Here is a 27,500-nt window from a genome sequence, read left to right on the forward strand (position 1 = left end):
AGCCTCCCAGGCAGAGATTACCAGGGACAGCAAAGGTTCATAGAAGGTGTATGCATGGTGTGTTTGAAGGATAGTAAATGTCTGGTGCAGAATGAGTGGTGGAGGAAGTGATGGGAAATGAAGGTTCCCAGTACTGGGAAAGAATCTTTCATCGTTCAATGAAAAGAAATTCCTTGCTGAGCTGGGCCAGATGCTCTCTAATGCCTTGAAGCACTGTAAAAGTCTGCAAAACTTTTTTAGTATAATTTTGCAAAGTTTAGTCACTGGCTTAATTCATGCTTAATTGCTGACTTAAATATTTTATAATAGTTAAAAAGCTTAGTACACACAGACACAAACACACACACACACACACACACACTCTCTCTCTCTCTCTCTCTCTCATGCTGGACCTAGAAGTCAGGAGGTTTCATTTAATTTTATACATTTAACTTTATGCTGATCTAGCTTACGCCATAGCAAACTTTCTGAGAATTCTATAGTCTTTTGTTTTCCACTCTGGAATATAAATACTTACCCATTATTTCATGGGGCAACTGTGTAATGCCTATTTAAAGCACACTGAACTACTAAGAAGAAACAATAAAAGAAAATTGAAATAAAATTATTGCATGGAAGAAAAAAATTGGCATCAGAAACTCAGTGAGTTAGTCTCCATTTCTCAGAAGGTTTAATTAAATATTAGGATAACATTTTTCTCTAACGATGATTTTACTGGATGACTGCCTGAGTCCTTGTGCATTGGCCTCCTTTGACAAAAAGGATAAATGGTTTTCAAAGGATGAATATTCTTGTTTTATTATTCATACAACATATTCTGTAATTCTATTTGGTTGGATGTAAAGTATTCATGCATTCTACCATTGACACCTAATAAAATTTAGAAATTTTGTAACTGGTTATTTTTAAAGTATCGTAAAATAATGGCGTTCTTTTAGCTCTTGGAACAAAATGATTCTCCGTTATCAAGGAGAACTTACCAGATCAAAGGTGTGATTGATTGGAAGGGTTGGGAAGGAAATGGTTATTAGTAAGCCTACCATTCATTCTCTCCCTTTACTGTAAAGGCGGGTAGGAGGGAAGACTACCAGAGAAGAGAAAAGGTAAAATTGTCATCTCATGATAAACATACAAATGAATGACCTTCAGATAAACTAATTGTGTTTTTCTAGTAGAAGAGTCCTTGTCTATGAAATGCTTTTTGCAATACATACCTGGTCTAAGTTTGTTTCTGATAAATAAATATAGATTACACTATTTTATGGAGCATTTATCTCTGACAAATATCACATAAGGATGTAATTTGAGCACAAAATGGAGATGCTTTGTGAACAAAAGCCCCCCTCTCTTTGAAATTTATGTCCCCATATATGTAACTTAGAGACTCTGTATGTTATCCTGGGCCAGGATGCATCCTAAGATGGCAAGAAATGACCTGCATGCCTTCTGTACAGTCTCAGATATCTCTCTATTTCTCTTGTGCCACTCAATTACTGGTGTTCTGGGTGCTACACTGTATCTTAATGTTGTCAAAAGAGTAAGAGTACAGAGGAGGAGTTAGAACTTGGGAACTGATGAGGACTGAAAAAGAAGTATCAAGCCACACTACCTCTGTCATATTACACAGATGTCAGCTGGCTGAAGAAGGCTTTGAAAGTTGATCAGAGCTTTATCCACATGAATGCAGTAACTGAGTTTGAGTCTCAAGTATAAAATGCAAGAGTTACAAAAACAGATACACTCAGGAAATGCAAATATAGTATAATTTATGAATGATCAGCAATGGTTTAAGCAGAATCAAGTTAGACACATAAATAGAGGACAGCTGATTAATTGTTATTTAGAGTCAGCATAATGCTATAATATTTATACTATCAGTGAAGGGAATGTGATTTTAATGCTAAGAGAAGGAAAATATAGGAAGAAACACACATGTAGGAAAATATATGAAGTGCATGAAAGCCTTCCATGGACTTTGGATTATTTTGTGTTGGTATGCAAAGTATAGGTAGTGCAGAATTTGCCACTAGACAAAGGGACAATGAATTTGATGGCCACGTATCTCTTGAGTATTGGTGCATGCCTTTGGACTGTGGCAATTAAAATATAAGTGACATGGCTGGCTGCAGTGACTCCTGTCTGTAATCTCAGCACTTTGAGAGGCTGAGGCAGGAGGATGACTTAAGGCCAGGAGTTCATGACCAACCTGGGCAATATTGTGAAACCCTGTCTCTACAAAATAATAAAAACAAAAAATTAGCCAGGCATGGTGCCTTGCACCTATAGTCTGAGCTACTCCGGAGGCTGAGGTGGGAGGATCACTGGAGCCCAGGAGTTCGAGGCCACAGTAAGCCATGATCACACTACTGCACTCCAGGCTGGGTGACAAAGCAAGACAAAATAAAATAATAAAGTAAAAAAGAGATAGTTCTCTTTTCTCTGACTCTTCTCTTCTTGGGAAAAAGCTACAGGAAACAACTGCATGCAGATGGGCCCATAATCTGTGAAGGGATACAAATGTTTATTGGATGCTTTCCATCCTGGAGAGTATGAGCCCTGATATGAGTCTTTCAGAGTGAGTTCCCTTCTCAAAAGGCAGAGATGCGCCTAGTGAGTGTAAGGGTGTAAAGGGGAGGGCTCACTGTAAAGGATCATGAGCCACAAGGTCCCTTGTAGAGACGTGTTCCAATTTATCTGAGCCGTGTTATTCGTTCCCACTTTGACACTGGCAGGACTGAAAACTGGCACTTTAATCAGAAGGGTGAGTCTGGCATGATATGAAAAAGATGGATGCTATGAGGACACGTGGGGAATGTAGTGTGTACTCCAGGCTACTATGCTGGGAACCTTTCTTACAGGAGGGACTGAAAGAAAACAGGGAAGGCCTTGAGGCCAGTGACAGAGAGCAGGCTGGCTAGTCTTTTTTTAAGTATCCAAAGATAGAAAGGAGAATTTTTAATGCTGGATTAGATACATTCAATGTAAACCCCTCGTATTTCTAGAGAGATATTTAATACATAAAATACAGAAGGCTTGAGGTAATGACCACAGGAATTCAGAAAAACAGATCACTTGCCTAGTTCCAGCAGTACAGCATCAGCCTCAACTCCACAAAATGTTCTAAGCTATTTTAAGTTTTCAGAGTCCTCCTTTTTGATCTTCTTTTTTTTTGTTTTTTGTTTTTAAGGAAAATAGTAAAAGCATGCAGGTTCCTTCCAGGGGCTCTTCACACACAGTGAAAAGGATGCTCAAGGAACTGAGCTGTAGAGAACAGAACAAGGCTGGCATGTTGGATTGTCCCCACTGTATAGAAAAAATTGCTGGAGGCAACGAGAAGTGGGCAGAGTTCAGAGTCCAGAAGAGAAGTCCTCAAACAGACTGACTTCAGAATAAGAAGCTGAATTGTATTCAAACTGCAAAACAAGCCATAACTGATGGCTTAAAATTTTCCCATCTAGGGTCACCACATTGATATTTTCCAGAGGATGAGCTCTCCATGCAACACAGGCAGCCCCACCTCTCGGTTTCTGTGTGGACCTGGTTGCCTCTAAGGTGAGAGAAGCCGTTCTTGACCTGCTTTTGCTGAAGGAAGAGAAAATGAGCCCTTAATCAAAGCTTTTATTACTTGCATTCTGTCGTCAGTACAACCTTGATGTTGGTGTGGCTCGGGGCACACAGAAGTTTCCTTAGATGGTGAATGAAATTGCCTCCAGAGGAAATGTTGTGGCTGGCTCTTTCCATGCAACTGGGCTGAACCAAAACTCATAGCTTCTTCTCCTCTCTGTCTCCCAGTGCCTCCTTCCCAGTGATCTTGGATGTACCACCACTCATAAATATCTTAGCCTAAGTAGTCATTCTCCTGTTCAGCCCTTACGGTCAAAGAGTCTTTCCGATCTTGACTGTCAAATGTATCTCACCCAGGTATCTTTTTGTCTCCATCCACTACCCCATCCACTGGTTTCACCTCCCCTCCCCTCCGATATCCCCATCCCCACGCAGTATTCCCCTCCTGGCAGCCCAGATTGCAAGCTATCTTTGTTTTGAGGAATTCTCTTGAAAACGATCACATTAGCTTTCTTTAAAGGCCGCTTTTAGTAGGATAATTCTCTATTTCTTGTCTTAAAAATATCCCTGTTTCTTCAATGCTTCTGATTACTCTTGCGGAATAGTGATACAACAGGACATGTAACTGTTTCGCAAAAATTGGCTAGGCCATTCTCTGGTGTTAGAAACCAGCCTGAAGACCACTGACAGGCTGCTAGATCAAAAGAGGGTGTTTGAGACTTCAGAGTGGTTTATACTCCAGGGGGAAATTCTTGTGTCTTCCTTCTATAGGCATGTGAATAAGCGCAAGAATGCTGATTTTTCTTTAATTCTATTTACTGATTCGTAAGGTCCTTGCTTATTTGAGAGAAACAGCTTCTACAAATACAGAATGTTATATCTATTTTCCATCATGTGACTATCTAGCTTTGAAACACAGTGAAAGTACTTCGTAGCTTCTCAGAAGTATTATTGGGGCTCTTGTCCAAGAGCAATCAAATTCTGACTAATAAAAATGTCTCCAGAGACATGGCTCAGACTGTGAAAAAGCCTCCCGATCTGCATGCCTGTGCCTGAACACATTAATTAAATTGCTTTCGTTAATTACATCTTATCAAAAAGATATGAGCTTAGATGAAAGTGTATTTTGCAGAATAAAATGAAACATCCAGGGATACCCATTCTGTCATTCTTCAGATATATCTTTGCCACTGTTGACAGCAAATTTAAGTCAGTTTAAAGGCGTGGGGGGGACCATGGCCAAGAATGCTCTTGAAACTTCAAAAAGCTGTTCAGATATCATATTAAGATCAAACTCTGCCTCTGGGAACCTGAAGTGTTTTCAGTCTGCCACCTTTGATAAGTCCAAGTTTAAGGTGGATTTAATTAACATGCCATGAAAAGAGAAGGATATTTCAGGTGTTGATTTTTCTCCGACAAGTTTTTCCTCGCAAGAATCCTATTCAGAGAGTTGATTTCACTATATCCCAAATAGCAAACCTTCAGTCTAAGTAAAGCACAGATTGAAAATGCCAGCTGTTGTGGAAATATGACATTGAATATAATGCTTTCAGAGGAAAGGAAAATCTAACAGATACTCAATATAGTGGAGGCACAATGCATGCTACATTTACATCTGTTTTTAAATTTCATTTAAGTAAAGATTTCCCTTATCTAAAAGATTATTTATTTAGAATGAACTAATATTCATTGAGCATCAACTATGTGCCAAGGGGGTACACAAACCTTTTTGTATGTAAGTATCACACTAATCTTAGAGAATCTGAGTCAGACAGGTTACATCACCGGCCTAAGCACATACAGTAAGAAGAGAAACCCGGGATCTAATTCAGGTCTCTCAATTCCAAGTCCAGGTTTGATACAAAACATCCCACTGCTGCCCTGGAGATAACAGTTTTTTATTTATTATAAAGAGACTAGGAAGAATTTTCACCTAGTTTTAAACAAATATAAAAGAATGACACTTATAATCATTTAGCTTGTTTAGTGTAAAATCCCTAAGATTCGGTTTAGCAATGGTGGTTGTATTTGTTTTATAAGGAGGAGTGGTTGGGCTGAGCACGGTGGCTCATGCCTGTAATCCCAGCACTTTGGGAGGCTGAGGCGGGAGGCTTGTTTGAGGTCAGGAGTTCGAGGCCAGCCTGGCCAACATGGTGACACCACATCTCTACTAAAAATACAAAAAGAATTAGCTGAGTGTCATGACGTACACCTGTAATCCCAGTTACTTGGGAGGTTGAGGCAGGAGGAACGCTTGAACCCAGGAAGCGGAGGTTGCAGTGAGCTGAGATCACGCCACGGCACACCAGCCTGGTGTTGATATGCCTCAACAACAACAACAACAAAAAAAACAACAACAACAACAACAACAAAGAAGGAGTGGTTGTAAGAGATGGGGGCATCAGGCAATGCTTACATTAAATATAATTCAAGGGATTCTAGGGGGAGAACTTTAGGGCTTCCTACCCAGCAGCTCTTTTCCATTTTTTCTTGTAGTATTTTGTGATTATATCATTTTAAATGCATTATTTTGGGAAATCATGTTGCATACGTTAAAACGGCCCTGTGTCTCGGTGCACATTAATTAGGGTGACATAGAGGTTAGCTCACTTTCCAACTTGGATGGATTGAAAGTGTTTGTTAGAGCTTTGTAATAAGTAGAATTCTGAGGTCATGTCCAGGTTCAATAGGCTCAATTATCAATGCCAGTTAAGGGAGAGGGCAATAGTAGTAGCAAACACAATTTATTTGTCACCACTCCATTAAGCAATCACTATCTAACTTGCCTAGCTCTTAAAAAAGAGAGAGGGAGAGAAAATATAATTCTGTAGCCAGAGATGGGATGACCATATAAGTTATTTTGCATACCAAAGCACTTATGAGAGCAAACGGGGGTCTATTAACAAAACACGAGGACAATATATGAAAATTGTCACTGTGTGGTGTGATCATCTTAGCTCTGGGGAAAGGCCATCTCTCACTACCGAAAACATATATTGAAGAGTTCCTCCTTCAAATAAGCACACCAAAGTATTATTCCTGATGCTATGGCTTTTTCAGAGCTGCAGCTTCCAGGGATCATATTTCTCTAATACTATAGAGGAAATTTGAGGAACACAAGCAATTGTGTCTCGGTAGGATCCCTGAAACCCTTAGAGATTAATTATGAAACATATGAAAGAAATTCAGTCAATCTGCAATTTTTTCGGAGGCTGATTATCCAACGAATGCATTATCTTGTGGACCCTTGTTTTATTTCTTCCACCAGTTAATTTAGCAATATGTCAGTTCTGATAAAAAGATTTGATGAGGAAAAAGATGACACAATTACATGAAATGAGTTTGGGGAATTACCAATAGATTTCAATTATCCATGGTACTCTCAGTGAAGGCTGATTGACTGTGAAGAGTGGCGATTTATCAGGACAGCCTTGCTACTTCTCAGATGTAACTGTCCTTGTTCTTTTTGCCTTTTTTTGTACAGAACATACATTGCATGTGCATTTAACACATGGACCTTCACTTTCTCTGTTCTGTAATCTGTGATTAACAAGATTTTAAAGAATTAGCTTGCAGTATTATTTAATGATAAAATAATTAATAATGGCATAAAACCATTCGCTATTAAATGACTTTTTATTGGGTGCTTTTGTTCTGGATACAAAGAAGAAGAAAACACTGGTGAACTACTCTTTTGAAGAGAAGGTAAGCAATGAGAGCCCCGCAGTGTTTGACATGTGGCATATACAGTTACTAAATTGTCTTTTAAATGCAATTTTTATGTAAGCTTGACAGAATATTTGAAATGAAAGAAATGTGCTATAAATATTAAAAAATATATTACCAGGAAAGGTACTGACTTCTTCACTAATTTGTAGCAGCCCTTTCCAAGTTTGGGTGTATATTCTCTTTCTCAATTCAAATCTTGATCATCCTTCTGAGTACTTTCTGCTGAACTTGCTGATGTCTATTGCAAATCTAAGGATGATCTTGGCTCTTAGCTTTTAATGAAAACAAAACCTGTTTTCTGCTGATTTACATAGGCACATCTCGGAGATATTGTGGATTCAGTCACAGATCCCCACAACAGAGCAAATGTCACAATAAAGGGACTCACAAAACTTTTGGCTTCCCAATGCATATAAAAGTTATGTCTGTATTATACTATAGTCTATTAAGTGTGAAATAGCATTATAACCAACAAAGTATGTAGCTTAATTAAAAATACTTTGTAGCTAAAAAAATGCTAGCAATCATCTGAGCCTTCAGCGAGCTGTAATCCTTTTGCTGGTGAAAGATCTTGTCTCCTCCAGGTTGATGGCTACTAATTGATCAAGGTAGTGGACACTGAAAGTTACCTTACAGTAGCTGTTGCAATTTCTTAAAATAAGACAGCAATGAATGTTGCCACATTGATGAACTCTGTTTTCACCAAAGACTTCTCTGGAGCATGCAATGCTTGCTATTCAATAGCATTTTACCCACAGGAGAACTTTCAAAATTGGAGTTAGTCCCCTCAAAATCTGCTGCTGTGTTATCAATTAAGTTTATGTAATATTCTGAATCCTTTGTTGTTGTTTCAAAAACTTTCACAGCATCTTCCCCAGGAGTAGAGTCCATCTCAAGAAACTACTTTCTTTCCATAAGAAGTAATTCCTCATTCCTTCAAGATTTATCAGGAGATTGCAGCAATTCAGTCATTCTTCAGGCTCTACTTCCAATTCTAGTTTTCTTGTTATTTCAACTACGTGTATTGAACCCTTCAGTCACTCGTGAGAGTTGGGATCAACTTTCAAACTCATGTTTATGTTAATATTTTGACATTCTCCCATGAATCATAAATGTTCTTCATAGCATCTAGAATGGTAAATCCTTTCTAGAAGATTTTCTATCTACTTTGCCCAGATCCATCAAAGGAATTATTATCTATGACAGTTATAGGCTTATTAAATGCAGTTCTTAAACATTAACACTGGAAAGTCAAAATTACTCCTTGATTCATGGGCTGCAGAATGGGTTGTGTTAGCAGGCATGAAAACATTATTAATTTCCATGTATATCTCCACCAGAGATCTCAAGTGACCAGATTCATTGTCAATGAGCAGTAATATATTTTGATAGGAATCTTTTTTTTTTTTTTTCTGAGCAGAAGGCTTTAACAGGGGGCTTAAAATATTCAGTAAACCATGCTGTAAACAGATGTGCTGTAATCTAGGCTTTGTTGTTCCATTTACAGAACCCAGGTAGTAGATTTAGCATAATATGTAGGGGCCCTAGGATTTTTGGAATAGTAAATGAGCATTGGCCGTCGCTTAAAGTTACCAACTTCATTAGCCTCTAACAAGATGGCTTTTCCTTGGAGCAGTCGGAGCGCACGCATTTACTGATTAAGTTCATCATCTTATTTGGGTGCAGTTCATGGCTTCCAAAACAATTACCATAGTAACGTCGAAGACCGCTGGTAACAGATCACTACAACAGATATAATAATGAAAAGTCTGAAATACTGAGAGAATTACCATAATGTGACACAGCGTCACTAAGTAAGCATGTTCTGCTGGAAAAGTGGCACCAATGGACTTGCTGGATGCAAGATTGACACAAACCTTCATTTTGTAAAAGATGCAGTACCTGCTAAGTCCAATAATGTGAAGTAGAGTAAAACAAGGCATGTCTGTTGTTATCTTGCATAATAGTTTAACTTATGAATTATTATTTGACTTTTTACAAGAGAAACCAGTATTATATCCCAAACCATGCTGTGAATTCATTAAGAGTGAGGGTCATTTATGACCTATCTTTGTATTTCTCCCCAAGATCTAACAGAGTTTTGAATGTATTTAGGTTGGGCCATACAAAATTGCCTATATTTGATCATTTATGATCTGTAAAAAAGACAATTTAATATGTTAAATTTCCCAATAGTTATTCTAGAAATAATTGTGAAATGAGTCAGATTATGTTACAATTTTACATTCTTATTTGTAAACATATACATTGATGTATACATTACACGTTTATACATATGTATACACACGCAAAATATATATGCTAATGAAGTCATTTAGCATTAAAGATTAGCTTTAGTTTTTATTTTTATTTTTTTTTGAGACAGAGTATTGCTCTACAGCCCAGGCTGGAGTGCAGTGGCATGATCTTGGCTCACTGCAACCTCTGCCTCCCAGGTTCAAGCAATTCTCTTGTCTCAGCCTCCCGAGTAGTTGGGACTACAGGCACCTGCCACCACACCCAGCTAACTTTTGTATTTTAGTAGAGTTGGGGTTTCACCATATTGGTGAGGCTGATCTAGAATTCCTGACCTCAGGTGATCCACCCACCTCGGACTCCCAAAGTGCTGGGATTACAGGCGTGAGCCACCACGTTCAGCACCAGTTTTAATTTTTTTTGAGTAGACATCCAGGCCCAAACAGCCCTTTCAGTTCAGTAGCTTCTAGATGGGATTTTTTTTTTTTAAAGGAATAAATGTGACCACCTCTTTTCCAGGGAAATAACTGTAGCTGAGATAACAGATCATAAATCCCTAACTCTCTAGGAATGGTAATACCTATACGGAATTATTTTCTGTGATTGTATGCTTGCTGATAATATTCTTCTGTAGAGTGATATTAGTGATAGAGATCTTTATTGTGAGTGCATGAAGTGTGCCAGGCACTGCTGTAAACATTTCACATCAATTAATTCATTGAGTCCTCACTTCAATCTTGTAAAATAGATAATACTATTTTCTTCATTTTTCACCTGAGGAAATTGAGACATGAAGTAAAGTCATTTGCTCAAGATCACACAAGTAATGATGGAACTGGCTGTTAAATTCAGGCAGTCTGGATTCAATTCTTCTTTTAAATACCACACAACCTTGTATCAATAAACATATATGTATTTTAAAAAGTTAGAATAAGCTAAAAGTTATTTAGCCCTGTAAAAGGTACAGATTATGATGAAGCATTTACAATTTGGAGTTACAGAGTTTGACAGAATATACCTACGGCTTGGAGACCTCTTTCATAAATCGATTTATAAACTATTAGCTCTTTTATGACTAACTTGCAATCATTTTGAATTATAGTGCATTAGTTTCCTTCATCAAAAAGTGGAATTTATAGCACCAGTTACTTTGCAGGAATCTGTAAGAGGAGAAAGAATAATAGATCTTACAACATGGGCTAATAAGAATCCTTAATTAAATAGAAAGTTTTGTCACATTTGGTTATGAATGAATGTGTGGAAATACTTTTGTAAAATTATGTTTAATGCTACCTTTCTGTAATAAGTATATTTTTAGTACAGATATTTGTTCATTTCTCTAATACTTGAAAACTAAAAACTTATACAAAAGTCACACAAGCAGAGAATTATTAATGCTGCTTAACTGGGTATATATATATACACACACAGACATACATATATGTGTATATATATGCATGCATATAATGTATATTACATATATACACAATACATACACATAAACAATATGCTTAGTAACAGAATTTGTGTTAATTTACATCTATAAGTTTTTTATAATTTAATGTTTTTGCAATAAATGAAATAACTCAGTGTGATTGCTTCTGAATTGGGATGAGAAGAAACATATACTACCCTGGAATTCAGCATCAAATAGTGACAAAAGCATTAGATGGGGAACTAGGATCGTGGGCATTTTACTTCAAGTTTTGGGGCCTTAGTGCTGATTGGCTGGAAAAATGAAGTAGTCAGATTCTATAATTTTATGTTGTTCAAGAGTTCTTGCAAGTATCTTAGAGCATAATTTTTTTTATCAGCTCTTAGGTCTATGTTCTAGAAAATACAATTCTGTTTTTCTTAGTAAAATAATCCCAGCATACCCTTTGTTTTATGGAAATATCAAAAGCAAAACAGCCCTACAATTTTCTTAGATACAGATTTAGTAACTTAATATAATATGTTGACTCATTCAAAACCCATGAACATTTTTCTGAAAGGAGATGCAAGAAACTGTTATTCATGGCTAAGTTTAAGAAGTACTGGCGAAAAGTCTTGCGTTGATGTAGTATGGCAGTGGAGGCTTATAATTTTCTATGCCTGAATTTTCTCATCATTTCCATAAGTTAAAATTTTAATGTTATCAAGGCTTACTTGGGAAAGGTAACCGTGGATCATTTTGTTGTTTGTTTTTATTGTTGTTCCTACTTTAGGAAGAGAGCTTAAAATTTCCAATTAAATCAGTGTTCAAGTTCAACAGTCAAGAAGAAAGTGGCGTAAGCCAAGGTTACCTTCTTGCAGGCAGTGATGGAGTTCCCCGGGCCGCCTCCTGAGTTGCCACAGCCTCTGCCCTGCTGTGGTCCCAAAACGTCATACATCCGTGATGACTCCAAGTTGCTGTTTGTGACCCAAAACACAAAAACACATTCCAGTGAGTCATCTCTATATTTAGAAATAAAGAATAAATCACAACGTGGTCTATCAAAAATCATCTTTTCAGATTGCATTAAACACTGCAAATCCCATTGCTGAAATGGATATTTCTTTGTTGCATACACTGTTATAATTGGTGGAACCACTATAGATGATCCTACTGTGACTGTAAAACTGCAACCCAATGCCTTCCACAGTGCTTTGAGGGACATAATTGCATCTGTCTGACTACTAGCCTTGTTAGCATCTTTTCTTAAGCAATCGGTTTTAAAACCCAAATACATTTTTCTCAATTGTCACATTAATCCAGCTCTGAAAACACCAACACATAACAAATACTCCTTTTATTTTTTAAAATGGAGGTAAAATATAATTTTAATTTGGACTCAGTATAATGCCATTAAAAAAAGTGTGAACTTTAGAAAATGCAAGTAATCTCTTTATCATCTCTGTGGCTGGAGAGAGCTCCTCAAATTCTCTATCTCCAAAAGTATAGACTTACACCCCCTGCCCCCTTGCCAGCTCTGTCAAATCTTGATGGGCTTGACTACACACAGAGTTGTATTAATATTTTTAAAATATTTAACATTGGCTGAGCACAGTGGCTCACGCCTGTAATTCCAGCACTTTGGGAAGCTGAGGCAGGCGGATCATTTGAGATCAGGAGTTTGAGACCTGCCTGGCCAACACAGTGAAACCCTGTTGCTACTAAACATATAAAAAAATTAGCCAGGTGTGGTGGCATGTGCCTGTAATCCCAGCTACTCCGGAGGCTGAGGTATGAGAATTGTTTGAACCTGGGTGACGGAGGTCTCTGTGAGCTGAGATCATGCTACTACACTCCAGCCTGAGCGACAGAGTGAGACCCTGTCTCAAAGCAAAGCAAAGCAAAACAAAGCAAAACAAAACAATGCTGGGTGTCGTGGCTGACACCTGTAATCCCAGAACTTTGGGAGGCTGAGGTGGGTGAATTGCCTGAGCTCAGGAGTTTGAGAACAGCCTGGGCGACACGGTGAAACCCCATCTCTCTTAAAATACAAAAAATTAGCCGGGCTTGGTGGCGCACACCTGTAGTACCAGCTACTTGGGAGGCTGAGGCAGGAGAAGAGCTTGAACTTAGGAGGTGGAGGTTGCAGTGAGCCAAGATGGTGCCACTGTACTCCAGCCTGGATGAGAGAGTGAGACCCTGTCTCAAAAAACAAAAAACAAACAAACAAAATAAATAAATAAAAAATAAAAACATAAAAAAATTGCTTCTATGTTTTCAAGATGTGATAAAAATGAAAATCATTATCAGTTTTTTTAATAATATGACTAGAAACTCAAAATTGAACCTCATTTAAATATAAAAACTCTCTAAATGTTATATGCATTTCTAAATATTTTTCTTCTGAAAATATAATAATTTGGACTTTTAAAATGTACTGACAGCTTAAGTCTATATGTTTAATTTTTGTTGTTGTTGTCCACACAGAACAATGTACAATTCATTAACATTACTTTTGGAATACGATCTGATAGTTCTGTATAAAATTTTCAGTGCAAAAGGTAGATGTTTTCTCTTAAAACAAGTGCCAAATAAAAGATCAGTTAAACAAACAATTTATTTCTAACTAACCTATAACTCTCATGTTTCAAGCACTAAATTAATCAATTTTCAATTAGCCATAAGTCAAACAGGGCATTAGTGTAGTCTTTTGGCATTTCCATTATTATGGAATGACATTTTAAAAAATGACTACTGACTGTGCTGTGTAACAAATCATAGATTCAGGTAAAATCTCCACAAAGTAATTAAAATAAAATCTGTTTTGTTAGAATTTTTTATATATTACTTTTTGAGCAATTGTCACTTGAGGGCTAGAGTGAACCTAATGTATGTGAAAGGATAACATCCATATTATCTTTGCTTAGCTGAGGAACGATTAAAAAAGGAAGGAAGGAAGGAAGGGAGGAGGGAAGGAAAGAAAAAGAGAAAGAGAGAAGAAAAAAGGAAGGAAGGAAGGAAGAAACAGAAAGAAAGAGAGAGGGAGAGAGGGAGAAGAGGAAGGAAGAGAAGGAAGGAAGGAAGGAGGGAGGGAGAAAGACAGAAGGAAGGAGGGAGGGAGAGAGAAAAAAGAAGGAAGAAAGGAAGGAAGGAAAGAAGGAAGGAAGGGAAGGAGGGAGGGAGGAAGGGAGAAAGGGAGGAGGAAGGGAGAAAGGGAGGAAGGAAGGAAGGAAAGAAAGAAAGAAGGAAAGAAAGAAGGACAGAAAGAGAGGAAGAAAGCAAGAAAAAAAAATTAGTTGCATTTCCTGGCTGCCAATCCCGACCTATTCTGCCACGTAGCCTTTCTGAGTCTTAGTCTCATCATTTATAAATGACATGTTTGGACTAAAGTCTGTGGTTCCCTCACAGCTCTGGAAGTCACCTGGCAAAATATCAGAGATGACCTAGTTTTCAGCCCCTGTCTTTACAGGTTTCCTACAATGTGGGCCTATAACTTTTTAGGCTGCCATTTACTTCAAACCCAAGTGTGGACGTCTCTCTGAATGCTTTCTTGTCCACAGGACAGTTTGGCTTTTACCAAAAGGCCAAACGGCTATTACTGTTAAGTTCCAAATAGTTTACATGTGGAAGATAAGGCCATGCACCAAGCTAATTTTGATCTATAAAAACTTGACTTCTAAGTCAAGTTATATGACTCCTTCTAGGAGCCAGCCAAGGCCCTGTGTGCAGTTCAGAGAGACAAGATCTAGGGTACCACAGCTCTGTGTCCTGTTGCTACTGTGTCCTCCAGGCAGCTTTGATGGGCTAGTAGATCCATTACATGCAGGCCATCCCTGGACTTACTCCCAGTGCTAAGACATCTGCCGTGATTTTCAGAGGCTAGAGATAGCAGGAGTAGGAAATGGGCAAAGTGAGAAGTAAGGCTGACACAGACCTCAGGGTGCTCCTTTCAGATATGAAACATTGTAGAAAGATCACTTTGAGTCCGGGCGCAGTGGCTCACACCTGTAATTCCAGCACTTTGGGAGGCCGAGGTGGGCAGATCACCTGAGATCGGGAGTTCAAGACCAGCCTGATCAACATGGAGAAACCCCATCTCTACTAAAAATACAAAATTAGCTGGGCATGGTGGTGTATGCCTGTCATCCCAGCTACTCAGGAGGCTGAGGCAGGAGAATCGCTTCAATCTGGGAGGCAGAGGTTGTGGTGGGCCGAGATCGCACCATTGCTCTTCAGCCTGGGCAACAAGAGCAAAACTCTGTCTCAAAAACAAAAAACCAAACAAAATAAAACAAACAAACAAAAAGCAAAAAAGCACTTCAACAGCCTCTGGTCACTCTGGAAGGAAATCACATCTAACTTGGGCAGAGATGGTTAGGTCCAAATTTGGGGTAATGTAACAATAGAGAAAACTAAAAGGTCAGCCTTGAAAATTACATATTTGCCCATAAAGCACTTTTATTTATAGCTTTAAATAGACAACCTGCTACAGTACTTTTTATGCACTCAAAAGTTTAAGAACTGCTGAGCTCATCTAATAGGAGGAAGTAATGACAAGTCTACCCACAGATATCTTGGTATGAAAGTTTTTCTGCCTCTAAGATGACTGTAAAATCCTCGTTGAAAACGAAGGTATGGAAGGGAATTAGAAAGTTTTTTTGCTTGCCTGCAAGGCTGATGCCATTTGTTCTAATGCTAAGCCCGTACAGCATTAACAAATAAATTTAACTATATATATGCACATACATATTTGTTCATTGTTGTGAGTATTAAACGAGGAAGTTGAGTCACATGGTGGGGCAAAAATTAATGCATTACTAGATGACAAGTGTGATGCAACTCCACTGCACCCACATTTAAAGCAAATGCATCTTCTGAAACACATTGTATATCATTTTAATGATGCCTCATATCAAAGAAAATGTAGGTAGGCTTATGTTTTAAAGCACCTGATGTGGGTGTGCATTTCCAGTAGGTGACTTTACAACATGGCCCAGTCTGTTCCCATACCTTTTGGATGGAGAGAGAATTTTTAGAGTATTTACAATGATGCTGTCCTTGCTCTTTAGAGAAGCAGAACGTTTGCTGTTACAGGACGAGGCGGAGATGGCAGTGATATGAAACTCATGCCTGTATTAAAATGAGCTGAAATCGACATTAAACGAATGGCTGCCAAGAGACAGGACAGCTTTATAACTTGCTCCTAACGGGTAAGGCGGCAAATTCTTCCCTGGGACATTTTCCTTTGATTTTGACAAGTGTTGACAATATTTATTAAGCACGACCTTTCAAACTGGTTTCATGCTGAAACTGTTAAGTGTGTTTCAATGAGGATGTAGATAAAGATGGGAAAGAAGCGACGAAGCTGAATTTGAAGTAGCGATGTTAAACCAGATTTCTATAAAGCAGCTTTCTTTATAGAACAATTTCGTATACTAATAAATGAGATGCTACGTTGCCACCGTATTGCTACCACTGCAGTGACTCATGCAATATGAATAACTAGGTCACATCAATAGTGAAAATAGCCTAGGGAATAGCCAGTTATTTCCCTAGAGAGAATCGTATCCAGTTACTGGAAACTGAGTTGTCCATACATTGCGTTGCAAAGTTTGGTCCATGGACCAGCAGTATTGGTGTCACTTGGGAGCTTGTTGGACACCCAGAAACTCAGAGCTACTGAATCAGAATCTGCATATTGACATTAAACTCAGGTAATTTATACATCCATTAGAGTTTGAGAAATGCTTATATAACATATTAAATTGAATTCACATTCCATTTGCCTGTGGGACATCATTGTGATACTGAGAAAAATAGATCGGAGTAAAAGAGATTGGGCAAACATAGATAAAGAGGCCCGGGTGTAATATCCTCATGATATTACTTTGGTTAGGAATATTCTACCTAGTCCTCACCTTCCCTTCTTGATAAATCCTACTCTCTCCTTTGGGTCTCGGCTTATAAATTACCTCTGGCACCTCCCTTCTCCCTTCCCCTTGCCAAGGAGGCCACTTCTCCTCTCCCACATACCGCCAGTGCCCCACGCACACACAAACACACTTACACTCCTGCCTCATTCCCACCCACATATTCCCACCCCACTCCAACTCAGGAAGTGAGAGAGACACTCCTCTTGTGTATTCCAACAGCACTCTGAGCTGCATCTTGCTTTAGCACTTGTCCAAAAGGCATATAATTTTGTAATATTTGTCTCTTTCCACTTTAGGCTGTATGTTCTAAAAGGGCAGGGGATCACTTAGGACACAGGACAGTGCCAGTCAGTGGGAGATGCCCAACAAGCTCTTACTGAGGTTGTTTGTTCTTATCTTTCTGGGCATCCTGATTAACCTCAAAAGATTAGGCACAAACAAGCGTTTGAATTTAATGCTAAATTTTCTGCAGTACTGACAGATGGTGAGATAAGCCACATCTGAGAAGATAATTTAAAGAATTTCCCAGGATAGTTCTAATGAAAAGAGATTCTGCTGTTATGCTTGCTAAAATGTCAAGTAAACACAGGGTAAAGTTAAACCATTTTAACAGATTTCTTAAAGATAAGATTGGCTCTTGTCTTCTCCCTCCTTAAAGAATCCTCTTGGTAAAATATAGTAATTATAATTCATTTGATTGTCTCAATCCTATTAGGAATATCTACTCTTGAGCTTTATATGAAATCCTTTAATCCCAACACCAGAAAAAAAGTAAAACTCAGAGCTACCAGAAGAGATCTTGAGCAAGGAATTGAGTTGTTGTCATTAAAATCAATTTAACAATATATGACAACCAAAAATTGAGTGGATTTTAAAATGTTCAAACAGATTTTAAACAGTTCAAAATGAAAATTCTCTCAAGTGAATGTTCTTATTTTACCCTCATCCAAAGTAATTTACCTGTTACATGAAGCCCAGAGGTTTAGGTCAATTTTTCAAAAACTGACTTGTTTAAAACATCACGTGAGGGGTTAGTGTCTTCTATCTTCCTCTTCTATCCAATCTTGACAAAGACTTTTCTTGACCAAACTTTACTTAAGCTGCTTTGAGACATCTTCTCAGCTAGGCCTGGACCTTGGCCTCTGAGCCAGTTGTAGAGAAGAATCCTGCTATGACTTAGACTTGGATGTTTAGAAGGAATTCTCACATCCAAATATCTGATCAACTTCCTCATCTGCCCACTTTTGATAACAAAGTCCTTGGCCTGTCTACTAAGCAGCCTGTTAGAACAGTTTAGCAAAAATCCCCTACTGTGTGGTTTTTTTTTTTTTTTTTTTTTGGAGACAGAGTCTCACTCTGTCACCCAGGCTGGAGTTCAGTGGCGTGATCTCTGCTCACTGCAATCTCCACCTCTTAGGTTCAAGTGATTCTCCTGTCCTACAGGCACACACCACTATGTCCGGCTAATTTTTTTTTGGTATTTTTAGTAGAGACAGAGTTTCACCATGTTGGTCAGGCTGGTCCCGAACTCCTGACCTTGTGATCCAACCACCTCGGCCTCCCAAAGTGCTGGGATTACAAGCGTGAGCCACAGCTCCTGGCCAGAATCCCCTACTGTTGACATCCCCTCTTAGTAATTTTCTGTCTACTCACCCCTTCACTCTGCCTGTGGGGTGTAAATCCCCACTAGTCCCTGCTGTATTAGGAGTTAACCTCAGTTCTGCACTGACAGCTCTCTCTCCTACTGCAATAGCTTGCATAAAATCTTTTTTTACCAATTTAAATATGCATCCAGTGCAAAATTTTTCATTTACTGTTGTGCACATGTTTCTGGTTTCATCTCCTAGATAAGAAGTTTATGTTTTTTTCTTTCTTTCCTAGGTGGGACATGTCATGTCATTCATTCAAATTAAATATGTCACCAACTCATTGGTAGCTGAAAGACCTACAAAATCATCATTTATTCTGTAGGATTTTAGAATGTGTCATAGGAAACCATTATCAAACCTTGAAAATATTTAGAAGCTATCATTGTATGTCCTGTTTCAATACTTAAAGGTGGCTCCATAGCTGGAAAATAAATCCCAGACTTCTTAATCTCCTAGACCAGTAAAATAAAAATAACCAAGGCAGTAATGATGTTATAAAGGGCCCAACCTTTTATTTTCTCAAATAAACTTCAAGAAAACCCTTTATATTTCTGTTTTAACCATGATTCTTCAAATAAAGGGCTTTGTAACAGTGTAGCAAGAAACTGTGAAGTATTATCCAGGAATGATTATCCAGGATTTCTTTTCAAGAAAAGATGGGTGAGAAAATTTTATTACAGTTTTTGTCTTCAGATTGGTGAAAATGTTGTTGCAGACCTGAGTGTGGGTTTCACTTTTTTAGGTATTGGTAAATGGCAATAAACAAAATATAAACAGGTCATTCATTACTAATCATAAAACAACTGTTCCATTCTTAGAAGAAAGAATGGCTTCAAATTTAACTATCCTCTAGTTCAGTCTTGATTGTTAAAAGAAGGTGAAAAACAAAGACACTATTTAGTATTGTTATTTCATTTGCAATGTAATTTGTAAAAACCAACAGCAGATAAATTCCCTATTTTCAGTTCTGAAATCTTTTCTCAACAATAGCCAGTATAATGTTTTCTCTAAAACATTATGTTGAATATTGTTCAATTAATACTTTTTTAATTTAGGCAACGCTGTCTATCAGATATATGCAGTAAAATGTGAAATCTCTTCTTAAACAGCTATTATATAAAATATCTGGATTATAGTAGAAAAGTCAATCAAATGGCAAACTTCCTGATGGAAGAAAACAGCTGTACTTCCAAACAGAATGTTATTGGAGATCATATAACAATATAAATAACACCTACTGAACAATCTGTGCTTTGTAAATTGATATATTATCTCTCATTAAGGAGACAATAACAAGTTATTTCCTATGGTTTGATCACTATACAGATTTACTAGTTTTATATCTTTAAAAGCTGTTTCACAATCTCAGGCTTTCCCAAGACCCCATCTATAATCCCTCATTCTGAAAAAGGATCAAGCAAGTGAGCATGACGACTTAGCCTTTTTCTCTTTTCTCTTTCATTTTTAATGAAGGCTATGGGGGAATTTTTTCAAAATGTGTGTCCTACAAATAATGTGTATAAAAACATTATTTTAATGTAAGATAGAAAGTACACATTCCTGCTGCTAAGTTAATTTTGCATGAATATGTGCATATTTATACATGAATACCACTAGATGGTTACTATAGAAATATTTATTCCTAGAGTTCTTTATTTCCTTCCTTCTTTCCTTCCTTCTTTCCTTCCTTCCTTCCTTCCTTCCTCCCTCCCTCCCTCCCTCCCTCCCCCTTTCCTTTCCTTTCTTTTCCTTTCCTTTTCTCCTTCCTTCCTTCCTTCCTTTCTTCCTTCCTTCCTTCCTTCCTTCTCTCTCTCTCTCTCTCTTTCTCTCTTTCTCTCTTTCTCTCTCTTTCTCTCTTTCTCTCTTTCTCTCTTCTCTCTCTTTCTCTCTTTCTCTCTTTCTCTCTTTCTCTCTTTCTTCTCTCTTTCTTTCTTTCTTTCTTTCTTTCTTTCTTTCTTTCTTTCTTTCTTTCTTTCTTTCTTTCTTTCTTTCTTTCTTTCTTTCTTTCTTTCTTGACAGAGTCTCACTCTTTTGCCTAGGCTGGAGCGCAGTGGCGTGACCTCAGCTCACTGCAACCTCCACCTCCTGGGTTCAAGCGATTCTCCTGACTCAGTCTACCAAGTAGCTGAAATCATAGGCACCCACCACCATGCCTGGCTAATTTTTGTATTTTGTATTGAAACATGGGGTTTCACCATGTCGGCCAGGCTGGTCTCAACCTCCTGACCTCAGGTGATGCATCCGCCTCGGCCTCTCAAAGTGTTGGGATTACAGGCGTGAGCCACGGCACCCAGCCTAGAGTTATTTATTTCTTAAAAAAAAAAAAAAAAAAAAAAGTTATCTATTTTTCAGATAGTCAAAGCACACTATGTGTATCACTGCATTCTGCTAAATCTAGACTGTAGCTCAGGTACATTCAGAATGTGTTACCATATGTGCTTCATATTCCTGTGTTCTTCCATCAAACCACTTGGGCAGGTGCCTCACTCTGATATATAATCTTCTTTATACTACTTCTAACAGAATTAACCCTCATTTAATGCATAGCAGGTACTGAGCACTCTAGAGTGTGCTTTACATACTAATTTTATTATACTCGTTTTATAGAGGAGAAACTGAGGATTGATGAGGTTAACATGTAATCCAAGTGATATAGTTTTGATATGTGTCCCCTCCCAAATCTCGTGTTGAATTATAATCCCCAGTATTAGAAGTGAGGCATGGTGGGAAGTGATTGGATCATAGGGGTGGATTTCTCGTGAATGGCTTAGCACCATTTCCTTGGTGCCGTCCTTGCAATAGTGAGTGACTTCTCTTGAGACCTGGCTGTTTAAAAGTGGGTGGCACCTCCCTCTCGCTCTCTTCTGCTTTTGCCATGTGACATGCCCATTCCCTCTTTGTCTCCCATCATGATTGTAAGCTTCCAGAGGCCTCCCCAGAAGGAGATGCCAGTGTTATGCTTCTTATACAGCCTGCGGAACCATGAGCCAATTAAACTTCTCTTCTGATCAATTTCCCAGTCTCGGGTATTTCTTTATAGCAAAAGAACAGCCTAATATGATAAGATTATAGTACTGCCAAATAACAGATCTAAGATTTCAGTTGCTGCTGTCAACACCATGTTATTTTCCACTATGATCTCTAACACTCCTTTTAATTCTTTGCTTCTGTGACCATGTCATCTAAAAGAGTCTAAATAAAGTCAGTTCCTAGTGTGTTGGCATTCAAGAATCTAAGGGCAAATTCCATTTCTACTAGTTACTAGAGAGATGGAGTTGGATCTGTTGCTCAACCCGCTCTAAACCTTAGTTTTCTCACCTGTAAAATGCAGATGATAATAGAAGCTTTGTCATGAGACTGTTGTGGTGGTTTATGGTGTTATTTCCTGTAAAGGAGTCACGTAGCACCTAGCACAGGTAAGCACTTAATATGAAACTGAGAAATAATGCCACATTAAGCCCTGTAAATCTATTTACTTTTAAGAGTCTCCTTGATAGGTTTTCAGCACATTTTGATATTCAACATTAATATATGCACATTTTTGAATAGATTGCATACATATTTATTATAGCGACACTTTTCTTAGAACCAGGATTCCAAAATATATATAACGAGAAATTTCTATTTTTCTGCTGACTCTTAACTATTATCGTTATATTATAAAATGAAGAATAACAAAGGCTTTTTTCAAAATCCAAGACAACACAGAATTTAATCAATTATTCTAAGACTATACAAAGATGCAACCTGTTCATGCGAAGTTTTATATCAATTATCAATTATCATGGGAAAATATTGAGATCATTAAAGCAAAGCTCTAAAGCTTACAGAAGACTAATCTGATATTAGTGAAAAACATGAATTGAAAGTGTTTCTAGAGAAAAGTAGTTGTATTGCTAAAATGTTAGTTTTATTGGCAAAAAATTAATGATTACATTATAAATATATAATAACTATTTGTATTTAATGTATTTTTTTCTTTTTCTGTTTGCCTTCTTAATTTGATTGGCAAATTCTTCCTTCTAGGGATTCTGGGAGTTACAGTTCTGTGGAGGCTCTGCTTCACTTATCACAAACACCACCAAATGGAACTGAATTAAGGAAATGTTACTGAAGGTTAGACATGGAACTGGACTCTGGCTGGAGACGTTCATGTTGATCATTTACATTTAAAGGCAGTCATATGAAAATGGTATAATTGGCCGGGCACGGTGGCTCACGCCTGTAATCCCAGCACTTTGGGAGGTTGAGGTGGGAGGATCATGAGGTCAGGAGATCGAGACCATCCTGGCTAATACAGTGAAACCCCATCTCTACTTAAATAAAAAAAAAAAAAAATAGCCAGGCACGGTGGTGGGTGCCTGTAGTCCCAGCTACTCAGGAGGTTGAAGCAGGAGAATGGCATGAACCCTGGAGGCAGAGCTTGCAGTGAGCCGAGATCGCCCCACTGCACTCCAGTCTGGAAACAGAGCATTACTCTGTCTCAAACAAAACAAAACAAAACAAAAGAACAAAAAACAAAAATGGTATAATGAAGTGAAGGGGAGTAAAAGAGGAGCGAGAAGAAACGTAGTTGCACGTGAAGAGCATGCGTGTACACCATTCTGATGTGCAGGGACTGCTTTGCAGAGTGTACATTTTAAGAAATCTTTGTTGATAAATAAGTGAAGGAATGAATTTTGTTGCTCTCTGAAATTAAGAAAACATATAGCATTCTGTTAATCAAAACAACGTTACTGGAATATTATGCAGCCATAAAAAAGAATAAGATCATGTTTTTTTGTGAGAACATGGATGGAGCTGGAGGCTATTATCCTTAGCAAACTAACGTAGGAACAGAAAACCAAATACTGCATCTTACCACTTGTAAGTGGGAGCTAAATGACAAGAACATATGGACACCTAGATGAGGACAACACACACTGGGGCATTTTGGAGGGTGGAGGGTGGGAGGAGGGAGAGGACAAGGAAAAATAGCTACTAAGTACTGCACTTAATAGCTGAGTGATGAAGCAATCTGTACAACAAGCCCCCCAGTTTATCTGTATAACAAACCTAACTTAATTTTAGGTTAGGTGCCCCCTAACCTAAAATAAAAGTTAAAAAAAGAGTGTTGCTTTGCATTTTGCTTCTGGGAGTGCACATTCATAGGACGTTTTTTAAAACAACCTGTCCATACTTTCCACAACTCTTATCCATGCATGCCTGTTCGTCAGCAATGCTTTCCATGAGGAATCTATTTTAAATGACAGACACTAAATGAAAGACTTACACACTGAGATATTCAATTCATTATTCTTAATAGAAAAAACCCCCAAAATTAGAAATACATTCCCCAATAAGTACATTGATAAGGTTAGTATGCAGACATGAAGATGATGCCTCTTTGCCCTAAAAAATGTCATGGGAAAATGTTCCCATGTTAAATGAACACAGTTGAGTGCAAAATATTACACTGTGTAGCTATTGACATGGGTGCATTATTTTAAAATAAAAGACTGGGCCAGGTGCAGTGGCTCACGCCTATAATCTCAGTGCTTTGGGAGGTCAAGGCAGGAGGATAGCTTGAGGCCAGGAGTTTAAGACCAGCCTGGGCAACATAATGAGACCTCGTCTCCATGAATAAAAGTATATACATATTAAATATATGTACATATTAAATATGTACGCACACATACACATACACACACACACACATACACACACACACACACACACACACACACATAAAAGCTGGGCCTCATGGCATGGTCCCAGCCACTCTGAGGCAGAGGTGTGAGGATTACATGAGCCCAGGAGTTTGAGGCTGCGGTGAGCCATGATTGTACTACTGAACCCCAACCTAGGTGACACGACTGGACCCAGTCTCTAAAATGATAATAATGATGATAAAAATATAAGTCCATTCAGGTCATTTCTATTTTTTTTTCAAAAAAATTTTTTAAATTTTTATTATTATTATTATTTTTATTTTTGAGATGGAGTGTCACTCTGTCACCCAGGCTGGAGTGCAGTGGCATGATTTCGGTTCACTGCAACCTCTACCTCCCAGGTTCAAGCAATTCTCCTGTGTCAGCCTCCCGAGTAGCTGGGATTACAGGCACCCACACCACGACTGGCTAATTTTTTTTTTTTTTTTTTTTTGTGGAGACGGGGATTTCACCATGTTGGCCAGGCTAATCTCGAACTCCTGACCTCAGGTGATCTGCCCAACTCAGCCTCACAAAGTGCTGGGATTACAGGCGTGAGCCACCATGCCCAGCCATTTAGGTCATTTCTGTTCTTAAAAACTTGCAGAAGTCTGCATTTTACTTCAAGTAAAATTGTAAGTCCTTGCCATGGACTACCAAGTCCCGCATGCATGAACCCTCTGTTACCTCTGTGACCTTGTCTTTTTGCCTTCTCCCTCTATCAAATCACTCTGGCCACACTGGCCTTTTCGCTGTTCCTAATACAGGCCAGGCACAGCTGCTGTCTTAGGGCCTTCCCTAACTGTTGCCTCCGCTGGAAATGCTCTGTGCCTTGGGATCTGCACATCTCACTTCATTATTTCTTTCAGGTCTTTCTCAACTGTCACCTTCTCAGTGAGACTTCCTCTGACTTCCTGAACTAGAATTGCCACACAGTCCTCTTTATCTCTGTTTGCCCGGTCTCTCCTACCCTGATCTATTTTTCTCAGTATCAGTATGATGTTCCAGTGTTCTATAGAATGTATTTGTTTACTGTGTTTATTATTTATTTTATGTGTTTCTCCTTGTCTGCTCCCACCCGTGTCCTACAGATTATAAATTTCATGAATAAATTTATCTTTTTCGGTTTTCCAAGATGTAGTTCCAGTCCAAGAATAATGCCTGGCATATCGTAGATGCTCAGAAATTGTTTGTTGAATCAATGAGTTCATTGAAACAAATACATACATAGTTTCATATACATGGAAACATGAAAATGTTAATGGCAGCTGTCTTTGGATAATGTAGCTATTTGTGCTATTTTTTCTTACTCCTTTCTATATTTTTTATATTTTTAATATATATTATTTTGTGACTAGAAAAGGTTCTTTATTTTAAAATAGGCGATATAAAGATATTTCAAAATCTGGTGCCTATAAACAAATAGGCATGTGAAATGAAGAAACAGGAAATGTGAAATTCTATTAAACTTAAAAGTTCCGAGGAAATTTTCTGATTATTAAATAATGTTTTCCTTTCAAATAAAATGAAATTTTCAATCTTAATACATAGGTTATGGCTTTGATGATGAATTGTCATGGGCCCCACCAAAGATAACAGATAATTTAGCTGCCACAGTAAAGGGGACTGATGTGATTGGAAAAAGTGACAAAACCAGTAAAGCCAGCACATACTGCCTTAAAGCCAAAGATAACATCCCATGGCAAAAGCTTTAGTCCTGCTTGAGAAGGATCCTTTATCACAGATAATTGTTTATGAGTCTATATCTTGCCTCCCCCGTATCTCTGGGGGATGAGGCTGTCAAATGATTTCTAGTTGTGTATGCAGATAGGTGGTGAAATGAAATCAAACTTGGACAATCCTAAGGAGCACTTCACTGATTCTGGATAATGAGACTTAAACCAAGAGACAAACCTCTTGGAGTTGGCTGGATAGAGTTTCTGACACAGTTTAAAACAACATCATCACACCACAAAAAGGAATGCTCTTAAAAGCAGTGTCTTCTAATCTCCTGATGTGTAAGAATGGCCAATGCGACTGGCTTCATTTTTCTTTAACTACCTCAGTGGACTCCAGGATTTATTGAACCCTTTATTGGATTTATTGTCCCTTTCTATAGTTTCTATAAGTTTAGTATATATTATTGGGAGTCTCTAAAAAATATCCAAACCCTGTAGAAAAATTTTTAAAAAGAACCGAACACTCAGTATGTTGAAATGGGATTAAAGAATATTCCTTAAGAAAGGGCTGGGAGGATGATCTTGCCCAGGCGATTTTGGCTCTCATTTTGGCAGGCATATTAGGATTCAGTGAATGGTTCTTCAGAATGTACCTTGAGTTTCTATTATTACAATTGTAGATTATTTCCACTTAATTTAGGTAACTTAATTCCCATCATGAATGCATTTTCCTTTTAGGACTTTAAAAAGTACAGCTTGTTAGATATTAAAAAATTATAAATAAAAATACAGTAAACTTAAAATAGAGGTAGTTTTATATCAAAAACATTTAGCAATGAGAGTATAAACAGAAGTGAGAAAGAGGAGCCATGTTGGCCTGCACAGTATTAAATATTTTAAATTAGCTGCCAACAATTGAAAACCGAAAGAATGTACCTACAAAAGACTGAGTTTCTGTCTTCTCTGGAAAATGTGGTAAATGGGGCTACACTGGGCAGTAACTGGCGAACTTGGGACCCCTCTAAAGTGTGGCTTGTGAGCCTAGTCTTTTTCATTACAATCATTGGCCTGGAGAATATTCAATTACATGATCCTGGAGAATATTCAAATACATGTTTGTTACATGGATAACAAACATCCCAGACATATTTTTCATCTTAGGTTTTCTTCCCTCAGATTTTTTTGCTTTTGTTTTTGCCTTTTGCATTAGCGAAATTGTTCAGTTTTCTTTTTTTTTTCAAAATTATGTTTAGAGCAGTTTTAGGTTCACAGCAAATTTAACAGGAAGGTCCAGAGAGAGTTCCCACGTACTCCCTGCTCCTGCACACACAACCTTCCCCGTTGTCAATATCCACAACCATAGTGATACATTTGTTACAATGAATGAATCCCTATTGACACATGGTAATCAACCAATGCCCACGGTTCACATTAGTGCTCACTTTTGGCCTTGTATATTCTATAGATTTGGAAAAGTGACACATTTATCTGTCACTATAGCATTAAACAGAGTGAGAGTATTTTCACTGTCCTAAAAATCCTCTAGCAAGCTACTTATGAATATTATTTTAACATTTATTTTAGGT

At 38.0% G+C, this 27,500-nt stretch overlaps 1 protein-coding gene across 2 annotated transcripts in view; it reads right to left on the reverse strand.

Moving 5' to 3' along the window:
* SPHKAP (SPHK1 interactor, AKAP domain containing) overlaps window positions 1-27,500 on the reverse strand; it is a 194,954-nt gene that overhangs the window by 132,362 nt on the left and 35,092 nt on the right. For both annotated transcript variants that reach the window (XM_007966528.3, XM_007966526.3), the window contains exon 2: window positions 11,835-11,940. In XM_007966528.3, coding sequence (XP_007964719.3) covers window positions 11,835-11,940 — 106 coding nt within the window. The remainder of the gene's footprint in view (window positions 1-11,834; window positions 11,941-27,500) is intronic.

Source organism: Chlorocebus sabaeus, chromosome 10 (assembly GCF_047675955.1).
Source record: "Chlorocebus sabaeus isolate Y175 chromosome 10, mChlSab1.0.hap1, whole genome shotgun sequence".
In the NCBI taxonomy this organism is placed as follows: Eukaryota; Metazoa; Chordata; class Mammalia; order Primates; family Cercopithecidae; genus Chlorocebus; species Chlorocebus sabaeus.